The 27,080-nt window shown below is 33.2% G+C and overlaps 3 protein-coding genes and 1 non-coding gene across 5 annotated transcripts; 2 read left to right on the forward strand and 2 right to left on the reverse strand.

Moving 5' to 3' along the window:
- The first annotated feature begins 1,390 nt into the window (after positions 1 to 1,390).
- LOC117931350 (probable leucine-rich repeat receptor-like protein kinase At1g35710) lies at positions 1,391 to 4,728 on the forward strand. Of its 2 annotated transcripts, XM_034852311.1 has the most exons (3): positions 1,391 to 1,937; positions 2,370 to 3,369; positions 4,253 to 4,728. In XM_034852311.1, the coding sequence occupies exons 1-3, from the start codon at positions 1,440 to 1,442 to the stop codon at positions 4,609 to 4,611; spliced, it is 1,857 nt and encodes a 618-aa protein (XP_034708202.1). In that variant the 5' UTR covers positions 1,391 to 1,439; the 3' UTR covers positions 4,612 to 4,728. The 2 variants fall into 2 exon arrangements, with proteins under 2 accessions (XP_034708202.1, XP_034708201.1); XM_034852310.1 differs by having other exon boundaries at positions 1,391 to 3,369.
- Positions 4,729 to 8,867: 4,139 nt separating this feature from the next.
- Positions 8,868 to 15,233, reverse strand: LOC117931352 (protein CLP1 homolog). Its single transcript, XM_034852312.1, has 10 exons — positions 14,967 to 15,233; positions 13,965 to 14,033; positions 13,796 to 13,891; positions 12,176 to 12,417; positions 11,873 to 12,011; positions 11,710 to 11,766; positions 10,680 to 10,814; positions 9,724 to 9,959; positions 9,271 to 9,315; positions 8,868 to 9,178 (listed from the first exon to the last, which is right to left on the reverse strand). The coding sequence occupies exons 1-10, from the start codon at positions 15,141 to 15,143 to the stop codon at positions 9,091 to 9,093; spliced, it is 1,284 nt and encodes a 427-aa protein (XP_034708203.1). The 5' UTR covers positions 15,144 to 15,233; the 3' UTR covers positions 8,868 to 9,090.
- A 555-nt stretch (positions 15,234 to 15,788) lies between these two features.
- LOC117929631 (probable RNA 3'-terminal phosphate cyclase-like protein) lies at positions 15,789 to 19,886 on the forward strand. The gene is made up of 6 exons (XM_034849981.1): positions 15,789 to 16,033; positions 16,547 to 16,696; positions 18,039 to 18,220; positions 18,291 to 18,457; positions 18,581 to 18,797; positions 19,315 to 19,886. The coding sequence occupies exons 1-6, from the start codon at positions 15,829 to 15,831 to the stop codon at positions 19,522 to 19,524; spliced, it is 1,131 nt and encodes a 376-aa protein (XP_034705872.1). The 5' UTR covers positions 15,789 to 15,828; the 3' UTR covers positions 19,525 to 19,886.
- A 6,241-nt stretch (positions 19,887 to 26,127) lies between these two features.
- TRNAA-AGC lies at positions 26,128 to 26,200 on the reverse strand. The gene has a single exon. It is a non-coding gene; the product is annotated as a tRNA-Ala (tRNA).
- Positions 26,201 to 27,080: the final 880 nt, after the last annotated feature.

Raw genomic sequence — 27,080 nt, forward strand, 5'->3', positions numbered from 1 at the left:
AATCCATGTCTAAAGATAAACTCCCAGTCTTTCAAATTATTGCATGTTGTTGGAAAGTTAAGAGGGTTATGGTCATCAAAATGTTGAGTCTAAAACCAAATAAAAAGGGAACAATTTAAATTTTTATTATCTTCTTTTTTCGTGAATTTGGAGTGTAAATGGAGACAAAAAATCTCTGTTTGAAAAAAAAAATAAGAAGAAGCAATTTCTATGGTTTTTTAGGGAATCACTACAAAATGGTTTCATTCTTTATGTTTTTTCTCGTATGAAGAAAACCAGAGCTGTCAAAAGGGGGAAAGCATCTTTTTGACTCCTTGACTTGCTTTTGGGTCAAGCCGAAAGAAGACTGAAAGTATCTTTGACTTGCTTTTGGGTCTAGCCGAAAGAAGATTGAAGTATCTTTTTGACTCCTTAGCTTGCTTTTGGGTCAACACTCCCACATGAATGGGAATCAAGTCCCATTTTCATGATTCCATACTATTTAAACAATTTCAATTATAATGTCACACCGATTGGATCAAATAGTCTAGTTTCATGTGTGATTAAAGTTCTTTAGCTTGTAAGTAGTGGGGTGCTAGATAATATAATTTAAATCATGCTTAAATTTGACCATTTATCTGTTACCTCTTAGATTGGATGGAGACTAGTATGCATGTGGAAATGCAAATCAAGCACTAAATGGTTCAAGGACTGTCCTATTTTGAATTAAAGAGGGCAATAAACTCATTGCCTCCTCTTGTGGTGTTGGGTAACAAGTGGGGATTTCCCTATCAAAACATCTCAGAACTTAATATATACCAATTAGCTAGCAGAAAGGTTTCACTCGAGATTTGTTTCAATTCTATGATGTTTATTGTCAACAGTCAACGGTCAACGTGTCATTATTTTTCATGGAAAATGCTTTCCATGTTCCCATTTCCTTACCTTTTTCTGGACCACATATCAGTTACCCTAATATTTTGGCTTTACTTTTGGTCACTTCATGGAAACTTCAGTTCTCAAATGAGCCTTCAGTTTTTCAAAACTATCCTTATTAGATATGCCTATCTGAAACTTGGAAATAGAAATGTTAATCATAAATATCATTTTAAATTGCTTACAAGATGTGAAAATCAAGAATTTAGATGAAAATATGCTGAAAGGATTCACAGGTACAAATATGCTACATGATCATGGAAAAGCAAGTTTCTTGACGTTTGTTTTTGTTTTGTGTGATTTTTTTTTAAATTTTTTAATTTTTTCTATTTGAAAAGAATTCCAAAGAAGACTTGGTTGACTTGCTATGCTTCCGGGAAGAGTTGGCATAGACACCAATGTCACAGTATAAAGCGGGGGTGGTGGGATGTATGAAGTGAGACAAATATCAAACGGGAAAAATGGAGTGTGTGGTATCTAGTGTTGTGGCGGTGCTGCTGCTGCTGGTGGTGCACACGGTGTCAATGACTCATGCTGCTTCAACTCATTCATCTACTGATCACTCACAGGTTGTGGCTGAGGCTGACGCTCTGCGCAACTCCGGTTGGTGGATATGGAGCCACCCAGCTACCTCTAACCATTGCAGTTGGTCGGGCATAACTTGTAATGAGGCCAAACATGTCACTGAGATAAGCCTACACGGTTACCAAGTACTCCTACCCCTGGGTGAGCTTAGTAAATTAAATCTTTCTTCACTTCCCAGCCTCAATTTTCTCGTCCTTTCTGGAATGGGACTCAATGGTAGCATATCAGACCAAATAGGTACTCTTACTAAACTCACCCATCTTGATCTTTCTTATAATCAACTCAATGGTAACATCCCACAGCAAATGTATACTCTCACAGAACTCACCCATCTTGATCTTTCTGGTAATCAACTGACCGGCCCCATCCCATACCAAACAGGTACTCTTACAGAACTCATCTTCCTTCACCTCTCTGGGAATGAACTCACTGGTGCCATCTCTTCATCTTTAGGCCGTCTTACTAAACTCACCCATCTTGATCTTTCTTCTAATCAACTGACCGGCCCCATCCCACACCAAATAGGTACTCTTACAGAACTCATCTTCCTTCACCTCTCTTGGACTGAACTCACTGGTGCCATCCCTTCATCTTTAGGCCGTCTTACTAAACTCACCCACCTTGATCTTTCTTATAATCAACTCAATGGTAGCATCCCACACCAAATGTATACTCTCACAGAACTCACCCATCTTGATCTTTCTAATAATCAACTCAGTGGTAGCATCCCACACCAAATAGGTACTCTCACAGAACTCACCTACCTTGACCTCTCTTGGAGTGAACTCACTGGTGCCATGCCTTCATCTTTAGGCTCTCTCACTAAGTTGACTTCTTTGAACCTTTGTATGAATCAAATAAATGGATCTATCCCTCCAGAAATTGGAAATATTAAGGATCTAGTCTCTTTGGACCTTCATCGTAACTTAATCAGTGGAGAGATACCTTCCAAGCTAAAAAAATTAAAGAGATTAAAGTGCTTAGATCTCTCGTATAATAGACTATCAGGCAACATCCCGCCCTTTCTCACCATCAATAGCGACTGGGAGAAACTTGATTTATCCCACAATGATGATTTGGAGGGTTATTCACCTTTCGTTCACAATGGAGGAAAGAAGACGGGTGCCCAAGTTCCAACCAGAGACACAACATCCCAGCACACCATTATCACCCCTTTGCTCCTCACCTTGGTTTTTGTAACCTTAATACTTGGGTTAGCCTGCCTTTGGTGGAAGAAAAGAAAAGTTCAACCAGAGCCAATGGCAATCAAAAAAAATGGAGATTTGTTTTCCATATGGGACTATGATGGGGGAATTGCTTTTGAAGACATCGTCTCGGCAACAGAGGATTTCGATATCAGATATTGCATAGGCGTTGGAGGCTATGGCAGTGTTTATAGAGCACAACTTCCCACTGGAAACGTGGTTGCTGTGAAGAAACTTCACCGATCAGAAATAGACGAGCCGACATACTTGAGAAGTTTTAAGAATGAGGTACAGATGTTAGAAGAAATACGGCATCGGAACATTGTGAAACTGCATGGTTATTGTCTACATAATAGATGCATGTTTCTCATTTGTATGTACATGGAAAGGGGAAGTTTGAATTGTATGCTGAGCAATGAGGTTGAGGCTGTTGAATTGGATTGGGTTAAAAGGGTGAATATTGTTAAAAATATGGCCCATGCATTATCCTACATGCATCATGATTGTACCCCACCAATCATTCATCGGGACATATCAAGCAATAATATTATTTTAGATTCAAAACTTGAGGGTTTTGTATCAGATTTTGGTACAGCGAGATTATTAGACCCCAGTTCGTCCAATCAAACCCTTATTGCTGGCACCTATGGCTACATTGCACCGGGTAAGCATATTCATACCTTATTATATTTTCTACTTTAATTTGCATACATAGTACCTTATTAGTAATTCATCTATTTTTTCCTTTCTTTTCTTGTTTTGAGAAGTGATGAATAAGAGAAAATTGAAGATTTCTCCATAAACTTAGAAAAATCATAATAGAAGTTCAAAAATAACTTATAGTAGTCATATTATACAAACTCATAGGAAATATTTTTATCATATATAATAGAAAGAAAAGGGTTGAGAATATTAGAGTTAGAGATGTTTGTAAAGAATATATTTCTCACCAATTTCTTTAATATTTTCATGGTTCTTTAGATGTTTTAAGAAATGCATAGAAAATATTTTTCCCATGTATAGTAAAAAGAAAATACTTTTAGAACAATAGACTAAGAGATGTCAATAAATAACATATTTCTCATCATTTTAAAAAGAAAATTCATAGTTTTTTAGATGTTTTAAGAAATTGGTTAAGATGATTTCCTTGAATTTTCCATTAAAATATTGTAAATAACTAACTTGATGAAATAGATTTAGTTCATTTGTAAAATCAAATTCCCTAATTATTGCAGTTGATAGTGAAATGTAGCTTTGTTTCATATGGTAATTGATAATTTTGTATAATAATATTTTACAATTAAATTTATTTTGAATTGACTCAATTATTATCAATTATTTGAATAACTTATCCTTTAATTAGGGAGGATAAAGAGTCAACATTTTGGTAGTTTCTTATGGGAAGATGAATTAGTAAAATTTTAAATTAGAATGATAACGCTTTTATTAAGAATAAATGCCAATAACTTAAATTTTGATCATGAGTTACTAATTGAATTTTGTTTTCTCATGGGTATAATATTTATTTCTTATTTGGTATATAACAGAGTTTGCCTACACAATGGTTGTGACCGAAAAATGTGATGTGTATAGCTTTGGGGTGGTGGCACTAGAGACAATGATAGGAAAGCATCCTGGAGAACTAATCACCTCATTATTATCGTCATTATGCCAAGATATAATGTTGAGGGATGCATTAGATTCACGCGTTTCACTTCCTGAAGATCTACAAGATGCTAAAGATGTAGTTTTCGTGGTCCTTTTAGCTCTCAAATGCATCCATTCAAATCCGCAATCTCGTCCAACAATGCAACAAATATCCTATAAACTTCTTGGTAACATACCATTTCCTAAGTCGCCCTTTTATGCAATTTCCCTCCATGAATTGAAGAATCAAGAAATGTAATTTAACAACTTGTATATATGTTATATAAAACTAGTTCTTTTTGTTTTCATATTACCGATGTGTGCTTGTTATTTTGTTGTTGTCAACTTCTCATTGTATTTGGAGGCTATAATAAATATGGAGATTATCATAAAGAGCATTTTCTTTTTATCATGTGGTAATTATCAATAATCCATGTCTTTTTGTTTTTCTTTAGAAAGTTACAATGAAAAAGGGATAACAAAAATATCACATCTAATTTTCCCTAAAAAAATTAATTAAGGATATAATTGTTTATACTAATTTGGATCATTGTGAATGCTTAGGCTATGATATTACTAAAAAATGCTTTGAAATTCTTATATTGTATATTAATAGCCACTAGGGTTGATATATGAAATGTTACTTTTGTCAATTTTCTTTTCCTTTAAATCAAGGAATGATATTTCCTTATACTGTCCCTAGAATGGGTCATATTATTGTTCTTACTAATTCAAATTATTAGGTTATGAATGCAAAAATGCAAAATCTAAAACCAAATTTAAAAGATAATAAAAGAACAATTTGGATTTTTTTTTTTTTTTTAATCTTCTTGCTTTCATGGATTTACCTTATATTTAGAGGTTGGAGTTGCAAGAGAAAACAAAATACAAAAACAAAAAAGGACCATTTTCCAATGGTTATCAAGGAATCATTGCAAAATTGTTTTATCCTTCTCAAATCTAGAAATTTTGAAGGGCTAAAAGACCCACACTTAGAGATATTTCCTTTTGGCTCCTGGGCTTGATTTTGGGTACTCAACACATTCCCCTTTTATTTTGAGTGGGAATCGTACTCCACTTTCATGATTTATACTATTTAAGCAATTCAATTGCCATGTCCCACACTCCACTTTCCTTCATTAACTTTGAATTGTAATATATGGTCTTTTATATGCTCTTTGAAGAATACATTACTGGGAGCAAAGGATATAAGATTAAAATGGGTGGCATGCGTCATTCTAATTAGTAATTAAACTCATGATAAATTTTCTTTAAATTTTTTATGACTACCTTTGATCCCGAAAAATTTGAGGGAAAATGCGAAGAAAATAAATTAAAAAGAAAAAAAAAAAGGAAGAAAGAAAAAAGAAAAAAAATAATAAATAAGTTTAAAGCCAATAAATTATTTTTATATACTTTTTCAAACTTATTTTAATTATTTTCTTTCATTATATAAACTTTTAACTTTTAACATTAAAAATTAAGTAACTAGTATGTCATTTTGAACTATTAGACTTCATTTAGGATATCTTTCTTTTTTCTTTTTCTTTTTCTTTTTCTTTTTCCTTTTTTTTTTTTTTTTTTGAATTGGAAGTTGAAAATGAAACTGAAATCATCAATTTTAAAGGAGAATATTAGTATGATAAAAATTCTATTAAAAATGAAAGAATTTTTTGTGTAAGTCAAAATAATGCTTTTACAAAAAACCAATATTTTTGTTACTTCTTTATGAAACTTTTGTTTTAAAAGTGATAAACTTTTTAAACAAAATTAATGAAAAGCTCTTATATATTGAACCTAAAAATGAACTTTGACTTCTCAAGATTCCGTCCAAATAAGATTTAAATAAGGAATTTGATATTTGAAATTTGACCTAGATAGTAGATTTTAAAACATATCGAATGTGTTTTATATATTAACAAACTAAGAGAATAACATGAAAGTTTCATTGCATAAACCAAAATTTTGAGCAAGATAGTAGATATTAAAACATATTGAGTGTGTTTTATATATATTAATAAATAATTAAAAAAATATTTTTTGAAAATACTATATTTTTTATTTTTAAGAACAAAAAAAAATTGTTTTATGTTTCTTGGTTTATATTAAAACAGTTACCAAACAAGTCTAAGTTACATAAGAAAATTTGAATCAAAGTCCAAGTTATATGTGAAAATTTGAATTCATATATTTTCTCTTATATATATCATTGTAGTGTGATGTCAGAAAGTCTTACATTATTGAGACCATATAACATGTTATTTGGAATCTTAAAGGAACCATCAAAGAAACGTTGTCGTGCAATTTTTCTAGGTTAGTCATATGGTTTAGAAAAAGGTATGCATTGAAAAAAAAAAAAGGGTCCTTCATTATTTAATTGATCTATAAAGCTTTGTACTTCTTTGTTTGAATAGTACATGTATGGAAAACTAAGAAAGTTTTTTTTTCCTATTATCTCACTTATTGCTTATTATCGACGACTTAGAGGGTTATGGTTATTGAAATGTAAAATATAAAATCAAATAAAGAATGAATAATTTAAACTTTTTTTTTATCATTTTCTCTTTCATAAATTTAAATTTTCCTATCTGGTGGATAAACATACAGTTTAGTTTCATGTGTCTAGTTAAAGTACTTTACTTTGTAATTAAAGAGGTGTCATATATATAATTTAGTTTAAATCATGCCTAACTTTCACTAATTATCTATTACCTCTTAGATTGGATCGTGATTAGTATATATATATATATCAAAATGCAAACTTTCTTTGAATTTTCTAGTCTTGCTTGACTTGTCAAATTTCCAAAATGGTGGGCTTTCAAAATTTGAACACATTAAATTGCTTATGGAAACTATTGGCCTGTCTCCATCCAATGAAGCCCATATATTTATTCTTTGGTGCCCACATGATCACCCATTGATGTTTGAACATTAAATCTTGAACATCATTTTTGAAATTTTTGTTGTTTATAAGTCTTATATTATTGAGAGTACATAACACGTCATCTTGAAAATTTGAAGATCCATCAGAATTATTGATCCATAAATTTTCTATGCGTCTCATATGGTTTAGAAAAAATGCACATATGGATTCCCGCTTTATAATTTATTTGACCAACCAAATTTTTTTTCTTCTTTGTTTAAATGCTCATTAATTTGAATTATTGCCTATCAAATTGACCCACAAAACTCTCCATAGTCTTGGCTCTATTCTATGGAATCCAAATATTTATCCCAATCTTTAATGTCTGTCCATGTCTCTGTCAGTAATGGACCCATTGAGAGAGGCAAATTAATTACATGGGTTACAAAGTATTGGTCGTGGGCATTAATCAAGCTAAGAAACTCAAGACGTCTAGCTCTAATATCATGTTAAACTATCAATTTAACTTAAAATTTAAGCAATTTACTAGGTAAGGGGGCTTATAATCTTTCCTAAACTAGCTAACAATATTTACCTTAGCTCCCCTTGTAAAGTTGTCATCTTGAGTGTATTAAGAAACTCAAATTCTTCGACTATTTTTGTTGTCTAGCCTTTTCGCCGAGATTGAAGGTTCTTTTATAGTGGCATAAAACCTTTATATAAAGAATATATGTTGTAAGATTTATAATTCATAACTGCTTTGGTAGTCCTGCAGGAAGTACTTCAATTTGTTTGAATGTAAGTAAAAATTAGGCCAAACAAATGACCATTGAAACAGCGAACACATTGATTATTGAGTGTTTTTATGCTTCCAATACGAGTTTCAGTTCCACGAACAAGTTGCAAGTCGCATCCAGAATTTGATCTATGAAGACTATTGACTAGTCAATTTGTTGCAATACTTATCTAACAGTAGTAAATCGACCTGGCCTTGAAAGAGGTTTATGAAATGCAAGGAAGAACAAAAGGAAAGGGGAAACTTAAGACGCAATTCTGGTGGGCGGTGGTGAGATCTTAGCCTGCCAATGAATCCATTCAAAGTCATAATTCCACCCAACAATGCTAAAGGTGTCATACAAGCTTCTTGCAGACACGATTTCCTAAGTTACACTTCAATGCAATTTCAATGCAATTAACCATAATTTTTAATTGCATTACATAGTAGAGACTACTAAGGATGTAATCATATGGTATCACTCAAAAATTGTCCCAACATCCTTAAACAAGGATTAAGGTTTTTTTGGGCTCAAGACCAATTTTAATTTAGGTTTAAATCTTATGTTGAACAGTTTATTCTCACTTATGCTCCAAAACCATTCCTGTAGATAATCAAAAGTGGAACACATAAGGTTATGACTTGATTTTGATGTACGATTATCATAACATATTGGACCCATCTCCACCAACATTAATGAATAAAAATTAAGGAACATTTTTTATATAGGATAGATAGAAGTTCAATGTCCCAAATTGACTGATTACCAAAGTTAACCGGGCCTTATATGTAAGGTTACCTCTACCTCCTATTAGCTTAGGCTTTTAGTAGTGTATGCAATCTTGCATCATTTGGCATCGAATAACACTCGAGCAGCTGAAGAGAGAAGATTGAAGCTATACGCATTTACCTATAATTGAATTCCAAGAAGCACTACATCAGATCAAGCAGCAAATCTTTACAGTCATGGCCATAATTGTACATTAAATTGAAGTTTTATGTCTTGATTAACCCTCTTATAATGGTAAATACATGTAGAAAAACCTGGACCACTACACTAGGGTTTTCAGTTACAAACAGTTTTAAGTCTTTGTAAATCTTCAGCTTTCAAGCCATGTCAAGGTCCCTACAATCAAGAATCTGCTAGGAAGTTCACCCGCCGATGGTGCAAGGTATGTAATTTTCTCCCTGTCAATTATGGTTACAAGTAGTTAGGATCAAATGAAACCGGCATTCCTAGAATACATGCCAAAGAATGGGTGGTTAAAAATTGATGCTACCTCTGGATGTCAATGTCAGTGACATAGATGAATCCAGCAACATTACTGCAAAACCGAAAAATAATAGTCAGCAAACACATTATGGAGGGGGTGAGGGTGGGAGGAGAAGGGGAGAAAGAGAGAGAGAGACAGAGGTATGCACACTGATCATGCTTTTGGATGATCCCTTGCCATGGGGGGACTCAAACAGTAAAATTGAACAGTTTAAAAAATAAAATGATGCCCAAATCAGGAAGCTTGGACCATTCCCTCAGGTTGAAAGAGAAGGAGCTCATGGCATGCCTAAGGTACAATTAGAGCTTCATTTTTTTACAATGTAATGTCATTTTTAGGCCTCTTTCATAATATAAACATATATATTCTCATTGTTTAGTTCTCGTCCACTTCAAAAAACAGGTCAGTAGAAGTGCAGAACATAGAGGGGTGTTGGAAATTTCAGGTGCAGTGACTTACCTTGAAACAATTTGATCAGCTTCTTTAGCAAAAGAAACAGCAAGAACTAAATGGAGCATATCCCTATTGATATTCACTCGAACCAATCTCAAAGGATCTGCTGCAGGCTCTGCACCGATTGGCAAAGCTGATCGTGGTGCTTGGGGGCCACCGCCGATACGATAGACAAATAAATCGCTGAAATTTGAAACATTGGAGTATGGTGCAAGATCATTTGAAAGGCCATAAAAGTATTCCTGGAAGGAAGAAACACCAGCATCAACCAGCCTTCTCATCCCAAGTTAACACCAGCAAAAATGTTGAAAAGGTAGCATACTTAAATGAAGGAGATATTTTTTGATAGATTGAAGAGGATGGACAGGATTGCCCCACTAAATAGACAAGAAAGGATCAATTAGTGTATACACCATGAACCGAGATTTGATACCATAAAATTACAGTTATAAGGCACATATATTATCAAGGTTTAGCTTAAGCATGGGGTAGCAAATCAACAAAAACGGATGTTTAAAAAAAGATTAATTCTATCATTTAAAGTTCCAAACTGGAGAATCTTAGACAAAGCAGCTATATATCATTTAAATGCATGATAGGCGCATTGCATATTGCAGCTAGTCTATAGTGAGTGCAAAAATAATAATGTCCATGAAGTGGTGGCACCACCTTTGCTAGTTGTCTAAAACAGTAAAACTCAACTGAATTTGAATGAAATTAATTATTTGATTAGTCAACTCCTTCAAGACCCTTATTGTAATAATTTTTTTCCCTCTTTTCTAAATGGACCATTTTTGCAAAATTCATCATGTTCTTATGGGATGTTGCATCATCAAACTGAAAAACATGAATTCTTCACGTGTGATAGTCATGCATAGAAGAAACCTAGTGTAATGCTACAATAACATTTCTCTCTAAATGCACCACTGAAAAGGCAAAGAACTAGAATGGTTGATATTTACCCTTATCCTGTAGCTCCTGGCCTTTTGACGGAATTTTGCACCCCTGGATACAACACCACCTGACTTTTGAAGTTTCACAACATCCACATTAGGTTTGTTCTTTAGCACATCTTTAAGCATGCTGCAAAGTTTTTCCTGCAGAGTTTTATTTTAGATACCATACAAAAATATCACCATCAACAAAGCCTTTACTAAAAACCGATTCTCTTGAGTTTGAGAATGTATCAAGAGAGATCATTATCAGGTCCCAAATAAATTGGAAAAAGGAATATGCTGGGAAAACCAAAAAATAAAAATTTGTAAACAATAATTGCAGAGATACTACATATGTTGAAATTAAGTATTTTGAAAAATTACTAAGAAAGTATTTTTGGCTGAAATTAAGAACAAATAAATAGCTTTGAAATAGAGTGCAGGAGCAATAACAAAAAAAGTAGAATAATCACTATTCAATAGATAACACCTGATGGAGTCATACTTTATCCAGGTAAAAATGTAGACTTTGGAGCCAGTTCCCATGCCACAGGCAACAATGGCCTCTATAAGATCACCTCATTTTGCACAAGTGGGAGTCAGGTTCTCCAAGACATTTTTCCATAAATTTGGTCAAAATACTCAAAGTTGCAGTCCAATTCACCCAGATTTTTCAACTCTCATTTTCCTTATGTCCAGATAAAATCTGGAAATTCCAATCAGATACTTAAGAACTGCATTTTTCAACTATCAAGCTTATGATATTGCAGAAGCACTTAAGGCAAAAAATTAGAAAAAAAAAGGTTCGAATGGATTTTAATTCACTGGTTGATTTTGACATCAGAAGCTCCTCATTGAACCATATGTAACCTAGTATGGCTGCAATCCATTTCAAAGCTTGAGTTATATGTATCACACTATATCAGGACATACCAATTTGTTGAAATTCTTAACCAGTAGGAAAAGAGACCACAACAGAGATGTCTGATAAAAGGATTGCAGACTGAACTTCTTATTAGTAAACAAAACAATAAAACCTGAACGGAAAGCCACTTACCTGACCCGAAACCAAAACAACATTGGCATTGAATGTATCTATAGCATGGAGAATCAACTGCAATAAGGCATAAACCAGAAGGGAGCATTAAACAACAAATCACACATATTCAGTAGAAACACAGCATAATCAAAGTGCTCATAAAAGCCTGAAACTTAGTTACCTCATAACCAACACCTTCTATCCATCCCATGGTATTGATCACCATGCCAGCAGCTCGAGATTCAGCATTTCCGGAGAACTGCCTCTCCAGTGTTCGAGCAAGCTCCTTCACAAGCACTTTGTATAACTCTACATTGACACTGTAACACCAAACCCAAAACATACCAGAAGAATTTAGGACAAAATGACTTTATTTTAAACTAAACAGAAAGTGTCCAGGGGCACATTCTTAGCTAAATGGAAATTAGTATATGAAGGGGAAAGATGACAATAACCATAAAAAGTGTTAAACAATGCAAGTTACCTAGGAGTTGTGTGGCCATAGAAATAAACAAGAGGCATTTCAAGAGGAATTCCATCCACTGGATCAATTGGCATTTCAATTGGGGTAGCAGCAATACATCCAGGAATGGTTATAGATCCTTGGCCAATGTCCAAGTCCACAAAAGTAGGCTTCCAACCCTGCTTAGCAGACCAACTAAGAAGCATCCTTGACAGTGTACTCTTTCCGGAATCTACAGGTCCAACAACAATCACCCTTGGGCCCTGAACCACCAAAGAGTATTATGACTTGACATATGAACCAAATGATGCATGAAAGCACAATGAACTTCAAGTAAAGGTATATTATTAAATTGCATGGAATTTTATGTCCAAGCAGACACAGAAAAATTCACAGCAGCAGCGGAATTATATGAATACAACTTAGAAATGACAATTCCAAGCTAATTATCTTGAAGAATTTCTTTCCTAAGAGCCACATTCAGATAGCAAGGAAATGCGCTGCAAGTAAGCAATGCACTACCCTCCATTTGCTAAAGACCTGTCTAGGGATACTTCTTTTGAAGCTAAAAATCACCCTAACAACATGGATGAGTTCAAATGATTTGATCTGAAACCTTGGGACTACATTCCACAACTTGCAGTAACATGTTATAGTTTCTAACAACTAAATCAGACAACCCTAAAATTTACCATGCATATTGGCTAGTAGGGCCTCATTTGTTCTTGGATCCAACCTTCCAACTGAAAGCAAAACAATATGTTTACAGAGATATGAAGAAAACTTTTCTGAAATTTATTTTATTTTTGAGAGAAGGAAGGTTTTTGTTATAACAAAACATGAAGAGTATTTTAGAAGTTACACAAACAAAGTGCATCAGCTAAGGTTTTCAGAAGTAATTCAAATAAAGTACATTCCTTAAGGTGCTTTTGGTTTCTTGATATTTGGTATTCCCACAAATCCGCAGCTTATGTCACCAAAACACTTTAGGATACACAGCACCCAATTCAAACACTTCAAATATAGTTAATGCATTCCACTCATGTTGTACAGGTTCAAGAGCAACAAGATGGTTGTATTGTCTTCTGATGGCCAAAGAATGAAGTGAAAATAATTTCCAATTATCTAGCATATATTCTGAAGGCAAAACCACTAGCCAAAAGGATGCTATCACTCGTGTTATTATTATTATTTTTTTTAAATATTGTAAAAATTGTCTTCACTCAACAAGGGAAAGCTAAGATGTATCTATGTCTGTATGGTGTTCAAATATTTCATTCACAAATTACCTGCTATATGATGTCAAGAAATCCATACATGCACCCGTCGAAATGATTTATACATTTGAAGAAAAGTTAAGAAAAGTTTTAGGCCAATGTGGCACAAAAAAAGATTAGGGTGAAAAGAAAAACAAGAGGGAACTCATTTTGTACATGTAGGCCCAGACAAAGAAGCTACCAGGATGGAACCCTCTTCCTTATTGCAAATAAAAGTGCTGTTTCTTCCATGGTGTCTTAAAAGCGCATGAGAAAAGGAAATATTTTGGACATTTTAAACAGATTCCACAATGTGAATAATAAAGAAAAGTTGAGCAATTTATATATACATTTTTCAGTATGCTAAGATAAAACAAAGAAATACCTGAGAAGCTTCAGTATCACCAGATGAAGAGGCTTTGGCACGATTTCTTCGTCCTTCCAGAACAGCATGCACATTAACATAACTGATCATGGGTGTCTGAAATCAAGGAATATGCTACTATAATTAGTCTGAATTACTGGCAATAAAGCTACAAAAAAAAAAGGCATACCTCATCGGCGGTATAATCAGTTTCTGTAATACCATCCATTTCAATTGTGGCTCCATACCAAGTAAAAACCTATTCATGAAATTCAAATATGTGTCAATAGAAAGCTAAGAGAAATGAAGTATCAATTCATTATAGAAGGGTTGTTTCATTTTCTTTAACTTATAATAAGAGCTATGTAAGGATCAAAATGTCGATTCAAATCTTCCTGGTTGTCCTTCATATAAGTACCAAATTTTTGTTTTTGGACTTATTTCAGGATGCCCTTAACATGAACTGAAGGCAACCAACTTCCTATTTCCTTAATATATGGTTAGTAGGGACAGAAATTTAAAAGGAAAAAAAAAAATTAACAATGCAATACATATCATGCAAATTTCTGTAATTATTGGGGCACCAAGCGTTTGTTAAGATTTACAGGTGTGATCACTGAGGATTCATTTGGATGCATGAAACTACAGTCCATTAGGAATTCCTATTCCATGAAATTTGAAAATCTTTACCGTGGAACTGTTTTAAAAAGATTTGCTCAATTTAATTCTAAATCCATAGCCACATAGAAGCTGCGGAATTGGAACTGGAGCATCCAAATTCCAATATCGAGGACACATTCCATGCAACCAACTGCAGCCTTAGCTATTTCATTCTTTCTTCTTTTTCCATTATACAGTTTTGTGTTTTATCACACCTCAGAATTGGTCTATTATTCATTAACATCTAATATCAAACCCCACATACTACAAATCAGATGCTTTTTGCATACTACTTGAACCAGAAATTTCACACAATCAATACTGACTTTCCCTTCAAAGCTCCACTTGGCTGCAGAGATAAATAAGAGGAAAATAAAGAAAACTAAAAATCAGAATGCTAAATTGAGCTATTATACAGTATCCTGCGCGGAGAACAAAAGGCACTAAGTCCTATCTTTTTTGTCTTCTCCTTCAATTTTCTCAGAGAACTACTTAAAACAAAACAGAAAAGTTAGAGCAATACAGTACTCACAGCGAACTTGAGTCTAGGAGGGAAGGAGAGCCAGATTTCGGGAGGAATCTCGGTGCCGAAAATCTCAGCGGTCCCGTTGAGAAGCCGGAGACGGAGAGGAGCGTTCTCACTGACTTCAACCCTGAGCTCGCACTCTTTTTCGAGCTTCACCTGCCTTATCGCCGACGAGGACGCCATCGTCGCCGTTGCTCTTCTCTTGGCCTGGCTTAGGGCCAAAGGAGATCACTCGAGAACTGTAAAAGGTGGACCGTTTCCGAACCGGAATTTATCTGGACGCGAACCGAAATGACACGGTTGAGGTCCGGTCCAAATGTGAAGAAAGAAAGAGGAAAAAGATTCACGTATGATTCAAATTAATTAGAAATTTAAATTTATTTATTTATATAAAAGATAAAAAAAAAAAGTGAAATAGATTTGAGAAAAAATGTAAAAATATTTATTTATTTTTAAATAATTTTTTATTTTTTTCTCTTTGTTTTACTTTCATCGTGTTTTTTCTTAATATTTTAATGAATAATAAATATTATATTTATATTTTTACTTTAGTGTTTATTTGAATATATTTCTTATTTTTTCAAAATTAAAAGTAAAAATTTTATATTAAGACTCTTATTCTATATAAAAATTTTATATATTATATTCTTAAATATTTTTTTAAAAATTTTAAAATTTATGAAAATAAATTTTTTTATTTTTTAAACTTAAAAAATTGATATATCAAGCATGTACCTACTTTTTATATAAAAATTTTTACATTTTATCCCAAGTTCGAAACGACGTCGCGTTGAACAAAAACCCTAGCAAAGCCCCTCTGCAATAGAATAGAGACCGCGGAGTCGTGCAGAGCGCAGAGCAGAAGAGAATGGCGAAGGCAACGTACATGAAGCTGAAGGGAAGCCAGAACCTCAGGCTTCGTCTTCTCCTCGCTACTCTTTCTGCGACGCCGGTGCTTATCGACGACATCCGTCATGACGACACATGGCCCGGCCTCCGCCCCTACGAGGTCTCTCTTCTCCGCTTGTTCGAGAAAATTTGCGATGATTGTGTCGTCGAAATCAACGAAACCGGTATGTCATCTTGGACGGTTTATCATATGCAAAAATGGGGTTTAGAGTTGGGTTTGCGTTTATTTGCTTCAATGTTTCATGGTGGTTTATGGTTTTAGGTTTGGCCCCCATGTTTGGGTGCGCCGAAAAATTGAGGGCGAATGTGGGATTTTGAATTGTATTGTGTCTGAATTTGTTTAGGTTAGCCGTTAGCAGAAGAGTTTGTATTGGCATTACCTGACTGGATTTGAGGGGTTTGATTTCTCGGAGGTTTTGGAGATGGGTTTCTGGAAAACAACAAAGATGTCTGGGAATACTGTTTTCCGCGGTTTCCTTTTTTCTTGAAACTGATCGATTTGTTAAAAAAAAAAAAAATTCTGAAATATAGAATTTTGGATGAAGAACTGTTTTCCCAGCATTGATTGGAAGCACACTTCCATTTTGTCCCTTTTTTCAAAGTTCTCTTTCTTTCTTTTCTCCTTTTTTTTTTTTTGGTGCTTTTGAGTTTATTTTGATTTAGTTTATATGTGGCAGGCACAAAATTGAAGTATAAGCCAGGCATTATCATGGGTGGGAAAAATCTTGTGCATGATTGTGGTGTTGGTCGGTCCATTGGTTATTTCTTGGAGCCATTGATTGTGCTTGGTTTGTTTGGGAAGAAGCCCCTGTCCATTACGCTCAAAGGTATATTCTTGCTTGTAGTTTTTGCATAATATATTCATTTGAAGCATTTCCTTAGTCTTTGAGATGCTGATTAAGTTAGCCAACAAGACTGCAGGATCATCCATACTTCCAAATTTCTTCTTTTGTGCAATATACAGTATGAAAAATATATAAAACAATTAAAATTAATGAAAGGGGAGAAATAATAGATAACAATTAAAATTTAAAAGTACAAAGATGATATGTATTGGATCTCTCAAGAACTCTTCCATTTGCATCTTGCACTTATGGTCCTGTCAACCTCTTTTTGATGGTTTTCTGTCTTTGTTGGTCTTCATTGATTGGTAGGGGTTCAGATATGGTTTGTTGTTGAGGGTGTTTGTGTGTGTGTTCAGGGTGCATGCCCTTTTTGTTAGGCACTTCTTATGAATATGATACTGATTTTGCCTGTCATATCTTCTAAAAATAACAATCACTTAATGCCCATGGAAAGAATTGCTAAGGCTATATTTGGGTCTCAGAAAATTTGAGGGAAAATGCAAGGAAAAAAAAAATAGAGAGGAAAAGTAGAAGGAAACAAAAAGTGAAGGAAACAAAAAAAAGATTTGAGTCAATAGATTATTTTTTTATGTTACTTCAAACTTATTTCACTTATTTTAACTCTTCTATAAAGATTAAATAATTTGAAAATACATACTTTTTTAACTAATTTTAGTTATGTTTGATTTTCTTTGGTATTTTCTATAGTTTAACTAAATATGAGAAAATCATTTTCCTTAACATTTTTCTTTTCTTTCCTTGGTACTTTTTGGAAACCAAACATAACCTAAGTTCTCCATGTTTGAAAAATATCTCGTCCTTCTCTTTGTACTATTTCATTCATTTTAATGGATTGTTTATTTCTGACAAAAAAAAAAAAGAACAAATCATTAAGTTTAAAAGGAAGAGGAAATAAGAGCTCGCGTGGCAACCCCTACCCTTTCTTTTTGGATGTATTACTTCACAAGATGTAATACTAATACATGTTCCTCTCACTCCAATTATGATGATGACATGAGATTATGTTCAAAATATTTGCTCTCAAACATTTGGTCCGGCCTTGGGTTTGCTCCCCAATGGTCACTAGTTCGAGTCCCCTCAGGGCCACTGGAGGTTTAACCGGTCGTTAACTTCAGGGCCCAGTGGAATTAGTTGAGGTGCGCATAAGCTACATTCACGGTTATCAAAAAAAAAATATCTGCTCTCAAACATGACATTCTTCATTGATGGCAGTGTGATTTGTATTTCTTGTATAGCAAACTATGTATAGGGACAAACTCGTAAGAAGCTGTCATTTTAGTATAATATTTTATATTGTTTTCAGGAATTACAAATGATTCCAAGGACCCATCTGTTGATACTTTCCAGTCTACCACCTTATCCATCTTAAAGCGTTTTGGAGTTCCTTCAGAAGGATTGAAGCTCACAATTAGGAATCGTGCACCTCCTCCTCATGGTGGTGGCGAAGTTGAATTGAAGATTCCTATTGTTCAAAATAGTCTAACAGTGAGTTTTCAAATCCAACGGTTGTTCATCTATTTTGGATCCTGTCTCTCTTATACGTTTTTCTCTGCAGGCAGTCACATGGATTGATGAGGGAATGGTTAAGAGGATTAGAGGACTAACATTCACATCCAGAGTATCTTCTCAGTTTGAACATACCATGAGATATGCAGCTCGTGGAATCTTTAATCGCTTACTTCCAGATGTCCACATATCTACTTATCATTCAAAAACTGGAAAGTATGCCTTTTGTCTTGGTAAAATCATGCTGTATATTACCCACATGCATAATTTTTGTGCATAGTCTCTTATAGTAGTGTATCTGGCATGATTTAGCTAATTTCTACAATGATAACATGGCAGATCACCAGGCTATGGAATTTCAGTGGTTGCAGAAACTACTTCAGGTTGCTTCATCTCTGCTGATACTGCAGTTTCTTATGGACGAGGAGAAGAATCAGGTGAAGATAAAGATGAAGAGAATAATGAACTAATGCCTCCAGAAGAAGTCGGTGAGCAAATTGCTTCTGTTCTGCTTGGGGAGATTGAGCAAGGAGGAGTCGTAGATTCAACACACCAGGTTGGTGTTCTAAACCACTGCACACCCCTTCATCCACCTCAAGTGACCCCACCCCTAGCATGTGCTCACACACACAAACTTCCCTGCATTACTAATAATTTTGAGATTTCCCTCTGCTTAATATCTTGATTAGATAATGAAGAGCCATAAAAACTCTTGAGCATTCTTCCTTGTAGTAGAATGTCTCTCAATTATTTTTGGACATGATACAAAAGGACATTGAGCATGCAAAAAATGAAGCTAGCTGAATCTTCATTTTGTTTAAATTTTTTTCTTTGATGATAGATCCACCAAGTTTTTGGTTTCTGGTTAAATCAGGTGGTTCCATGTACCAGAAGTTTCTTTTTGAATAATTCCCACTGTCCATTGCAAAATGAGACGAGAAACAGGCCCAAACATAGGACAGTAGTTTTCAAGTAGAGCTCCTCTTTTGAAATGCACCTTTTTCTATGTGTGCTCTAATAGGAGTAAGCATTCTACCGACCGTTAATAATCACTGCTCTAATTTGGCTTGCAGGGTCTGTTGTTTCTCCTTTGTGCATTATGCCCACAAGATGTTTCAAAGATTCGTGTAGGAAAGCTCTCACCAAATGGAATCGAAACACTGCGACACATCAGAGATTTTCTAGGTGTTAAGTTTGTCATTAAGCCTGATCCATCGACCGAGACGGTCATACTCAAATGTGTGGGATGTGGATTGAAGAACCTATCCAGAAAGATATCATGAAAAGCAAAAATTGTGATAATTGGTCCTACCCACAAGTATCAAAGTTTTAGTTCTCATAGATCAGACGTGGAATCAGAAGTGTTTGACATGCATGAACTGAGAGAAAAATTAGGAACATGCTGATCTGATGCTCTGGCTCCCGTGATTCTCTCAGGTTGAAATTTTGATGCAACCATTGTAGTTTATGATGAAGCTCTTACATCTTGTCACATTTTGAACCTATGAGGTCAGTTTTTTATGACTGTATACCATTGAGAGAAACTTGCCATGCATTTTTGTTTTTCTTTATACACGATATTTAATTGTCTAGGTTGATGTTGAATTGCAAATGAATGCAAAAATGAGATAGTTTATAGGGTGCATATCCTTTTTCTTGGTTTTTCTTGGTTTTAATGTAAGATAATAGCTTATGGTTGATGTAGTCATTAAGGCTATGTTTGGTTCGAAAAATACTAAGAAAAGAAAAAAAATGATTTTTTTATTTTTTATTTTACTATGAAATAAAGAAAGTTAAATATAATTAAAATTATTAAAAATTTATATATTTTTATATTATTTAATCTATATAAAGAAGAGTTAAATCCATGAAAATAATTTAAAATAATATAAAAATAATTTATTGATTTTAAATTTATTTTTTATTTTCCTTCTTTTTTTTTTTTTAGAACCAAATATAGTTTAAATATTTTATTTTTTTTAGTGGGTTTCTCATTGAACTATGATCTATTTATTCAAATGAATATTTATATTTTGAAGTATTTATGCTTTGTTTGGCTTATCATAGAAAATAGGAAAGTAAATTAAATATAATTGAAATTAATTATAAATTTATGTATTTTTAGATTATTTAATCTTTATTGACTCATTAAGCATAACAGTTTTGTAATTTCATCCCAATTACATGCCCCTTTCCTCTCTTTTATCTCAGACACATATCCTTATACCCCTTTTTCACTAACCCTAACCCTAACCCCAACTCTACCATTTGGTTGCGAAGAAAGTTCAAGAAAAACATGAGGAAAACCGAAACAAAACTCTACCATTTGGTTGCAAAGAAACTTCAAGAAAAAGAGAAGGAAAACCGAAACAGATTTTCAACATTTGTGTTGTTATCATATCAGAAATTTGTCAGCTCTTATTTTTCTTTTTTTTTTTTCTTGGCAACCAAACACACCACAAAACTTCCTTGACACTTCTTTTACAGAATCTAATAAAACAACCAAGAAAAAAAACCTTCAAACAAACTTATTTTAAATGTTATTATTATAATTATTTTTATGATTAATTATTTAATTAAGTTTTTATAACTATGATGCCAATATGTAACCAATACTTTGTTTTGAGCCATGATCAAATTTGTACATGTAAATTTTTTTTTTATATAAAATTAAATAATAAAAAATATTAATAAATTTATATTTAAAAGAGAAAAAATAAATAGATGTACTCTTTTAAGATATTTTTAAAACAAAGAATATATATAATTTTCTTATTCAATTTCCTATGCGAGTCAAAAGAATTTTATAAATAAAGTTGGACTAATTTCAAATTTCAAATGATTGAATTTAAATTTTAAGTTTTTTTTTAATTTAAAATTTAGTTATTTTTTAATTAAAGCATATGTCATAAAAGTGGAGTTTCTTTTTCAAAAAATATACTTTCATTTTATTTTAATTTTATAAAAGTTAAAAACCAATAGGATTAATATTTTAGTTTTTTAAAAAAGTTTAGAAAATATTGTTTCTAATAAATTTTATTTAAATTGTTAATAATCTTAAAATTTTAGGAAATTTGAAGCCATACTCACTCGTTATGTTATATTTTTGTCTTGAAATTAATGGACTCCATTCAAGAATGGTCAGGACCATATTGAGATATGCACAACATCATCATCCTGCAAATCATTCATCATTCTTCCCAAAAGGAAAAAACCAGAAAAAATATACCATAATTTGACATCATCAACAAAGCTAAGAAGCAACTTTTAAGAAGCAGTAGTTATGTACATAGAATAAAATGGAAAAGTGACCGAGGCTCAGTTTCCTCTACTCGTACACCTCCTCTTCACGCTGCAAAGACCAAACCCTAGGAAGTTCAAAACTTGATATGAAGAAGGAATCTACTCATCTCCTCCGGCGAACCCAAAGAAATACGTTTCTTGAAATTTTCTCTTCTGTGGAAGTACTTCTCTTGGTCTTTGTTTTTCGGGGCCGACGGACAGCTTAGAATTGGTGGGATCTTGTGAGCGCGAGAAGTTGGCGTTTTACACTCTTGAGGATCATCTGATGTTAAGGTTGATTCACGATTTTCTTCAACAGACGGCGATGATGGTGGCGGTGGGTTTACTTGAAGTTGAGGGCGTTCTCTAGCCATGGAGGTGAAACAAGGGTCTAGTTTGAAAACTGCAAGGGTAGAGAAAGAGAGACAGAGTTTGCCTCGTAATATTTCTTTACCTTACGAGTTGGAGGGTTTTTATATAGAAGGGAGGTTTCTAATTAAAATTTAGAACAGCTTCAAACTTTAAGTTGGTACTTGGAAACTTTTACAGGGAAGTGTTTCAATTTAGAAGTAGTCTTATATCATATATATATAGAATATTTATTAAGCTCGTATGTGATTGGAATTTGATTTAAATTTCTTTTTGGAAACTTTTATAAAGAAGTGTTTCAAAATAGAAGGAATATTTTGATTTAGTTTATATGTGGCACACACCAAATTGAAGTTGTGATGTCCCACATCGGATAGGGGAGAATGTTCCTGGCGCTATATATGTAAAGACTCCTCTTAACCAAGTAGACGCGTTTTAAAACCGTGAGGACCCCTTGGGTCCAACGCGGACAATATCTACATGGTTGGGTGCGAGCCATTACAAATGGTATCAGAGCCGATCCCTGACCCCGGTGTGGGGGTTTGTTTGGCTCCATAAAGAGTGTTTGTCTGTTTGGCCCCGCAATCCCATGGGACACAACGAGGACGTTGTGTCTGCATGGGGGGGTGTTTGTGATGTCCCACATCGGATAGGGGAGAATGTTCTTGACGCTATATATGTAGAGACTCCTCTTAACCAAGTAAACGTGTTTTAAAACCGTGAGGACCCCCTTGGGCCCAAAGCGAACAATATCTATATGATTGGGTGCGAGTCGTTACAGAAGTACAAGCCAGAAAATCTCTTCCATATGCATCTTGCTCTATGGTCATGCACATCAACCTCTTTTTGATGGCTTTCATGATAGAATAATTCTGGACTCACATATATTTAATAATTGTTTATGATTAAGTTATTCATATATATTTAATTTATATTTATTATAAAATATGGATTATCTTGTGTGTAAAGCCCAAGTCACACGTGTCTTACATGATGGGCCTAAAACACATGTGGTCCAACAACCCAATGGGTATGGTCCTTAAGGCATAAAAGAAATTAATATATAAGGAATCAAAAAGAGGTTTGGCGTTAATTTTTCAACCCTTTGAAATACAAAACGTACCCTCTCCCGCATCCCATCTTTAGAAGAACCATATAACTTCAAGATTGCCAATGGATTCAGGTTTGTCTACTTCCTCCAAAATAATCTGCATGTGTTCTTTATGATTTAACATAAGATTTATGGATTGGGTTGATAAATGATGTTTTACAACATTTCCATCTTTGTTGATCTTCATTGATCGGTTGGAGTTTTAGATTTGATTTGTTGTTGAGGATGCTTGTGTGTGTGATCGGGGTGCATCATTAAACCTTGAATCAATAATTTTTTTCGGTTTAATAACCGGTCCAATTCTAAAAATATTAGCTTTAATCACCTTTTAGTATATGATTTTCAAACTTTATACTAATAAAACAATTAACATTCAAGAGAGGTGACTAGAAGTTAATTGCATTGTTCTTTGTATGATGCCTTGTTTGAAAACTATTCTTAAAAATAGTTTATTATTTTTTAATTTAAATAACATTTTTAATAAACTTTTGATAGAAAATAAGATTAAGAGAAATTGAATTAAAAATAAAATATTTTTGTGAATAACTTTGAAGTATTTTTAATTATTTTTTACAAAATGTTTTAAGTAATAATTAAAAATATGAAGAATATGTTAAAAACTTTTATGTGTATACATAATATTTTTATAGAGAATAAACTGCCAAAACTAATTTTACTTTTATAAAACCATTTTTCTTTTTATATTCAAGTTGTTAAATAAAATTTTATTTAAGGATAAGCCTATAAAACTATGTTTTATATTTAAATTCCTAAATAAAATCTAATATTATGAAATATATTCTAAATAGCATATCTACAAATTTCATTTAGGAGAATCAATATTAATAATTAATTAGAGTTTGCTCTGATAAAGCTTTGGGACAAGAAAAAAATTCTATTAGGGTCTTGGTCATCTAGCTAACTTGCCCCATTGACTTTTTTTTTGTTTTTTCTAAATAGGTTAAAATATAATAAAATGATAAGGCACTGTAATGGTATCTATAGAATGAAAAACCCGAACTGCTAAATATGTATAATGAGATTTAAATCATCTAATAAAATACAAACAAATAAGCTCGATATTAAAATATAAATGATAAATCTTAAAGAATGTATAGATCACATTATCCAATTGATGGTACGTTTTTGGTAGGTACCCTCCAAAAAGAAATTGATATTATATGTGCCAGAGAGTTTTTATTGATCATTTCTCATTGGATATATTTTGCACCCAAAACATTATTGTAGAGGAAACTTAGGAGAAGAATTTAGATTGGATAAAAGTTGTAATTTTACATAAATAACAACAATAGGTATTATATTTTAGATGTCCTATCGTATAATTATAAAAGTAATAATTATAGACCCAGACATAAACAAATAAGAGTAAACTATAAATAAATGGCAAAGTAAAACAATAAGACTATAAAAGTGATATAATTATTTTATTACATGACTAGTTTTTGTACCACATCAAAATTGAAGCTATATTTTACTCCGGAAGAGGATATTTAAAAAAAAATTTATATATATTTTAATATTATGTAATTTTTATATAAACAAAAAATAAAATCATAAATTTTTTTTTTTCATTTTCTTGAAAAAAGAAGGGATGCAATTTGGATTAGATGGGTTTGAACAATCATTTTCAATACTCATATTTAGTTTGTATTAAGTTTTTTCAACCCGATCTCAATTTGGGTTGAGATAGAGTCAAGATTCTTGCTGTCATAGTCCAGTCCAAACATATTATCTTGTATAATAATATTTAATTTTTTTATTTTTAAGAAAAATACCAAATTATATCATATCATATATTTTTTTATTATTTTAGAAAAATATATAAATTAATATTTACTTTTTATTGGTATCTTAAAATTTTCTGCTATTTATTATTTAGATTACAGATTTTGAATTGTACAATTTCATCAACTAAATCAATTCGAATTTAGAGTGTGTTTGACACTGAAAATGTTTATAGTATTTTTGACATTTGAGAAATTTTATTTTTCAAGTATTTTTAGTGTTTTTGACACTTTAAAATTTTTATTTTTCAAGTATTAGAAATACTAAAAATACTTATACGATAAATGCACTCTAATCTTACCAACTCACTATAGGAGAAATAAAGTTGGGTTAAGTAACTTGGGTAAGAGTTCGGGTAAAACCGTAAAAGAAGTTGTTTTTTAACTTTGGTTGAGTTTGGGTTACCTATTAACCCGACCATCTAGGAAAAATGACCGGATCTTTTGACTTTTCGATTAGATTGACTTGGAAGACTCCTCGAAAAGTGCCAAAGTAAGCTTCGTGGAAACCCAACCATGGCCCCCCTTTCCCATTTGCTGGAGCGTTGCGAAGAAATTTCCAGTAAAGTTCCAAAACCCTAAAATTGTCAATTTCCCAACTTCTTGATCATCTCCCAGACGTTTCCTCGAAACCTTCAAGTGATTCAATATATACACACCGCAACAAATTGATCTGCCCATAGCATCTCTACTTGGTTACTATCTTCTTCTTCTTCTTCTCTGTTTTCTGACAATGCTAAGTAACCAGCGCGGAAGCATGGAGGACCTTATGCCTTGCATTTCCTACTGTTTCTTGACCACCAACTGTATGAGCACAATCTACAAAGCCTACGTCCACGACGACTACGTCATGGTCGCCTTCATCATCTACGTCTACATCGGCCTCTTCATGCTCGACCGATGCTTGACCGCCTTCCACCGCCTGCCCCCGCGGGAGTCGTCCCCCAAGAAGACCTTCCTGAAATTCGCGATATGGTTCCTGACATCATCGATTCTGTTCGGGTTTGTTTGCGAATTTGCGCCGCTGTTTTCGGTGGTCGGGGCGGTGGCTCTGTTTGCGATTGTGGTGGTTGGGTGTTCAGGGCTTTTTTATGTGTATTTCTTCCTGGATGATAAGCCTGCCAGTGAGGAGAGTAGTGGGAAGAAGATGGAGTACGTTTCGGACCAAGTGTAAGCTCACCATCTGTTTGATAAAAAGACGCGTGAGTAGTAGTTTTGAAAGGGAACACCCTTGGTATTTAAGTTTTGAGAGCTACATATGAAGTCTTGGTGTTAATCTGTTAATCTTTTAAAACATGATTATAACTTTGGAAAAATAATGGAGATGCGGGGTATCGATCCCCGTACCTCTCGCATGCTAAGCGAGCGCTCTACCATCTGAGCTACATCCCATGACCATGAACAGAGTCTTGTATCAGAGGCTAGAAATTTACAAATTGAATTAAAATAAACCACTGTTTGTATACCTATATTACATTTAAAGTAATTAAAGACATTACACTAGTTAATTAAAGTTTTAAAAATCTATTTTTTTAAAATAATAATTATAATTTCCATCATCTTTAATAATAATAATAATAATAATTTTAATAATTGACATGTGAAACGTAAGGGACCTATTTGGTAAGTGTTTCCTAAAATTGTCTTCTGTTATCTGGAACAAAAAACATTAGAGAACATGTTTGGTCATTTTTATTTTTGTTCTCTGAATTCTCAAAATCTCATTTTCTGAGAACATCTTAAATCTATTTTTCCTGTTTTTTTTACTATTTATAGAACAAAAAAAAAAGTTGTCGTCTTGTATCTTCATTAGGCTTGTTCTTCATTTTCTGTGGTCTCTAGTGTATCCTTTCCTTGTGATGGTCTTCATCACCACCAACACATTCATTAAAGAGAAAAACAACCAAGTGCATCTTTTTTATTGCTTTCAAATCAAAATAATATAACCAAAACAAAGACAAAAATTGAAAAAACTAAGGAAAATTCTCTAAAAAAGAAAAAAAAAACACTCTAAAAATATAGAGAAAAATCTCAAAAAAAATATGAAAAAACGAAGAAAAATCTCAAAAAAATTAGATATCCTCTTAAAAGGAAAAACTATCAAGACCTGTGAGATGAAACTGGAAGAGACCCAAACGATTAATGAATTGAGTAAAATGTCTTGGTTCAAATGATGTCGTTGTGGTAAGAGACATTCTGGTCTAGGATTCGGTGATTCTCCTTTCTCTCTATGCTTTTGGCATAGGTGACTAGGTGTGTTGTATCCTCATTG

This window comes from Vitis riparia, chromosome 14 (genome assembly GCF_004353265.1).
Source record: "Vitis riparia cultivar Riparia Gloire de Montpellier isolate 1030 chromosome 14, EGFV_Vit.rip_1.0, whole genome shotgun sequence".
NCBI classification, from domain to species: Eukaryota; Viridiplantae; Streptophyta; class Magnoliopsida; order Vitales; family Vitaceae; genus Vitis; species Vitis riparia.

Excerpts from the sequence above, each read along its gene's own strand:
- LOC117931350 (XM_034852310.1), top strand. The coding sequence starts at position 1,440 with ATGACTCATGCTGCTTCAACTCATTCATCTACTGATCACTCACAGGTT. Across the intron at positions 3,370-4,252 it reads CTATGGCTACATTGCACCGG|AGTTTGCCTACACAATGGTT; the intron begins GTAAGCATATTC and ends GGTATATAACAG.
- LOC117931352 (XM_034852312.1), bottom strand. The coding sequence starts at position 15,143 with ATGGCGTCCTCGTCGGCGATAAGGCAGGTGAAGCTCGAAAAAGAGTGC. Across the intron at positions 14,034-14,966 it reads CTCCTAGACTCAAGTTCGCT|GTTTTTACTTGGTATGGAGC; the intron begins GTGAGTACTGTA and ends TTTCATGAATAG. Across the intron at positions 10,815-11,709 it reads TTGTTTTGGTTTCGGGTCAG|GAAAAACTTTGCAGCATGCT; the intron begins GTAAGTGGCTTT and ends AAAACTCTGCAG.
- LOC117929631 (XM_034849981.1), top strand. The coding sequence starts at position 15,829 with ATGGCGAAGGCAACGTACATGAAGCTGAAGGGAAGCCAGAACCTCAGG. Across the intron at positions 16,697-18,038 it reads CCTGTCCATTACGCTCAAAG|GAATTACAAATGATTCCAAG; the intron begins GTATATTCTTGC and ends TATTGTTTTCAG. Across the intron at positions 18,221-18,290 it reads TTGTTCAAAATAGTCTAACA|GCAGTCACATGGATTGATGA; the intron begins GTGAGTTTTCAA and ends TTTTCTCTGCAG.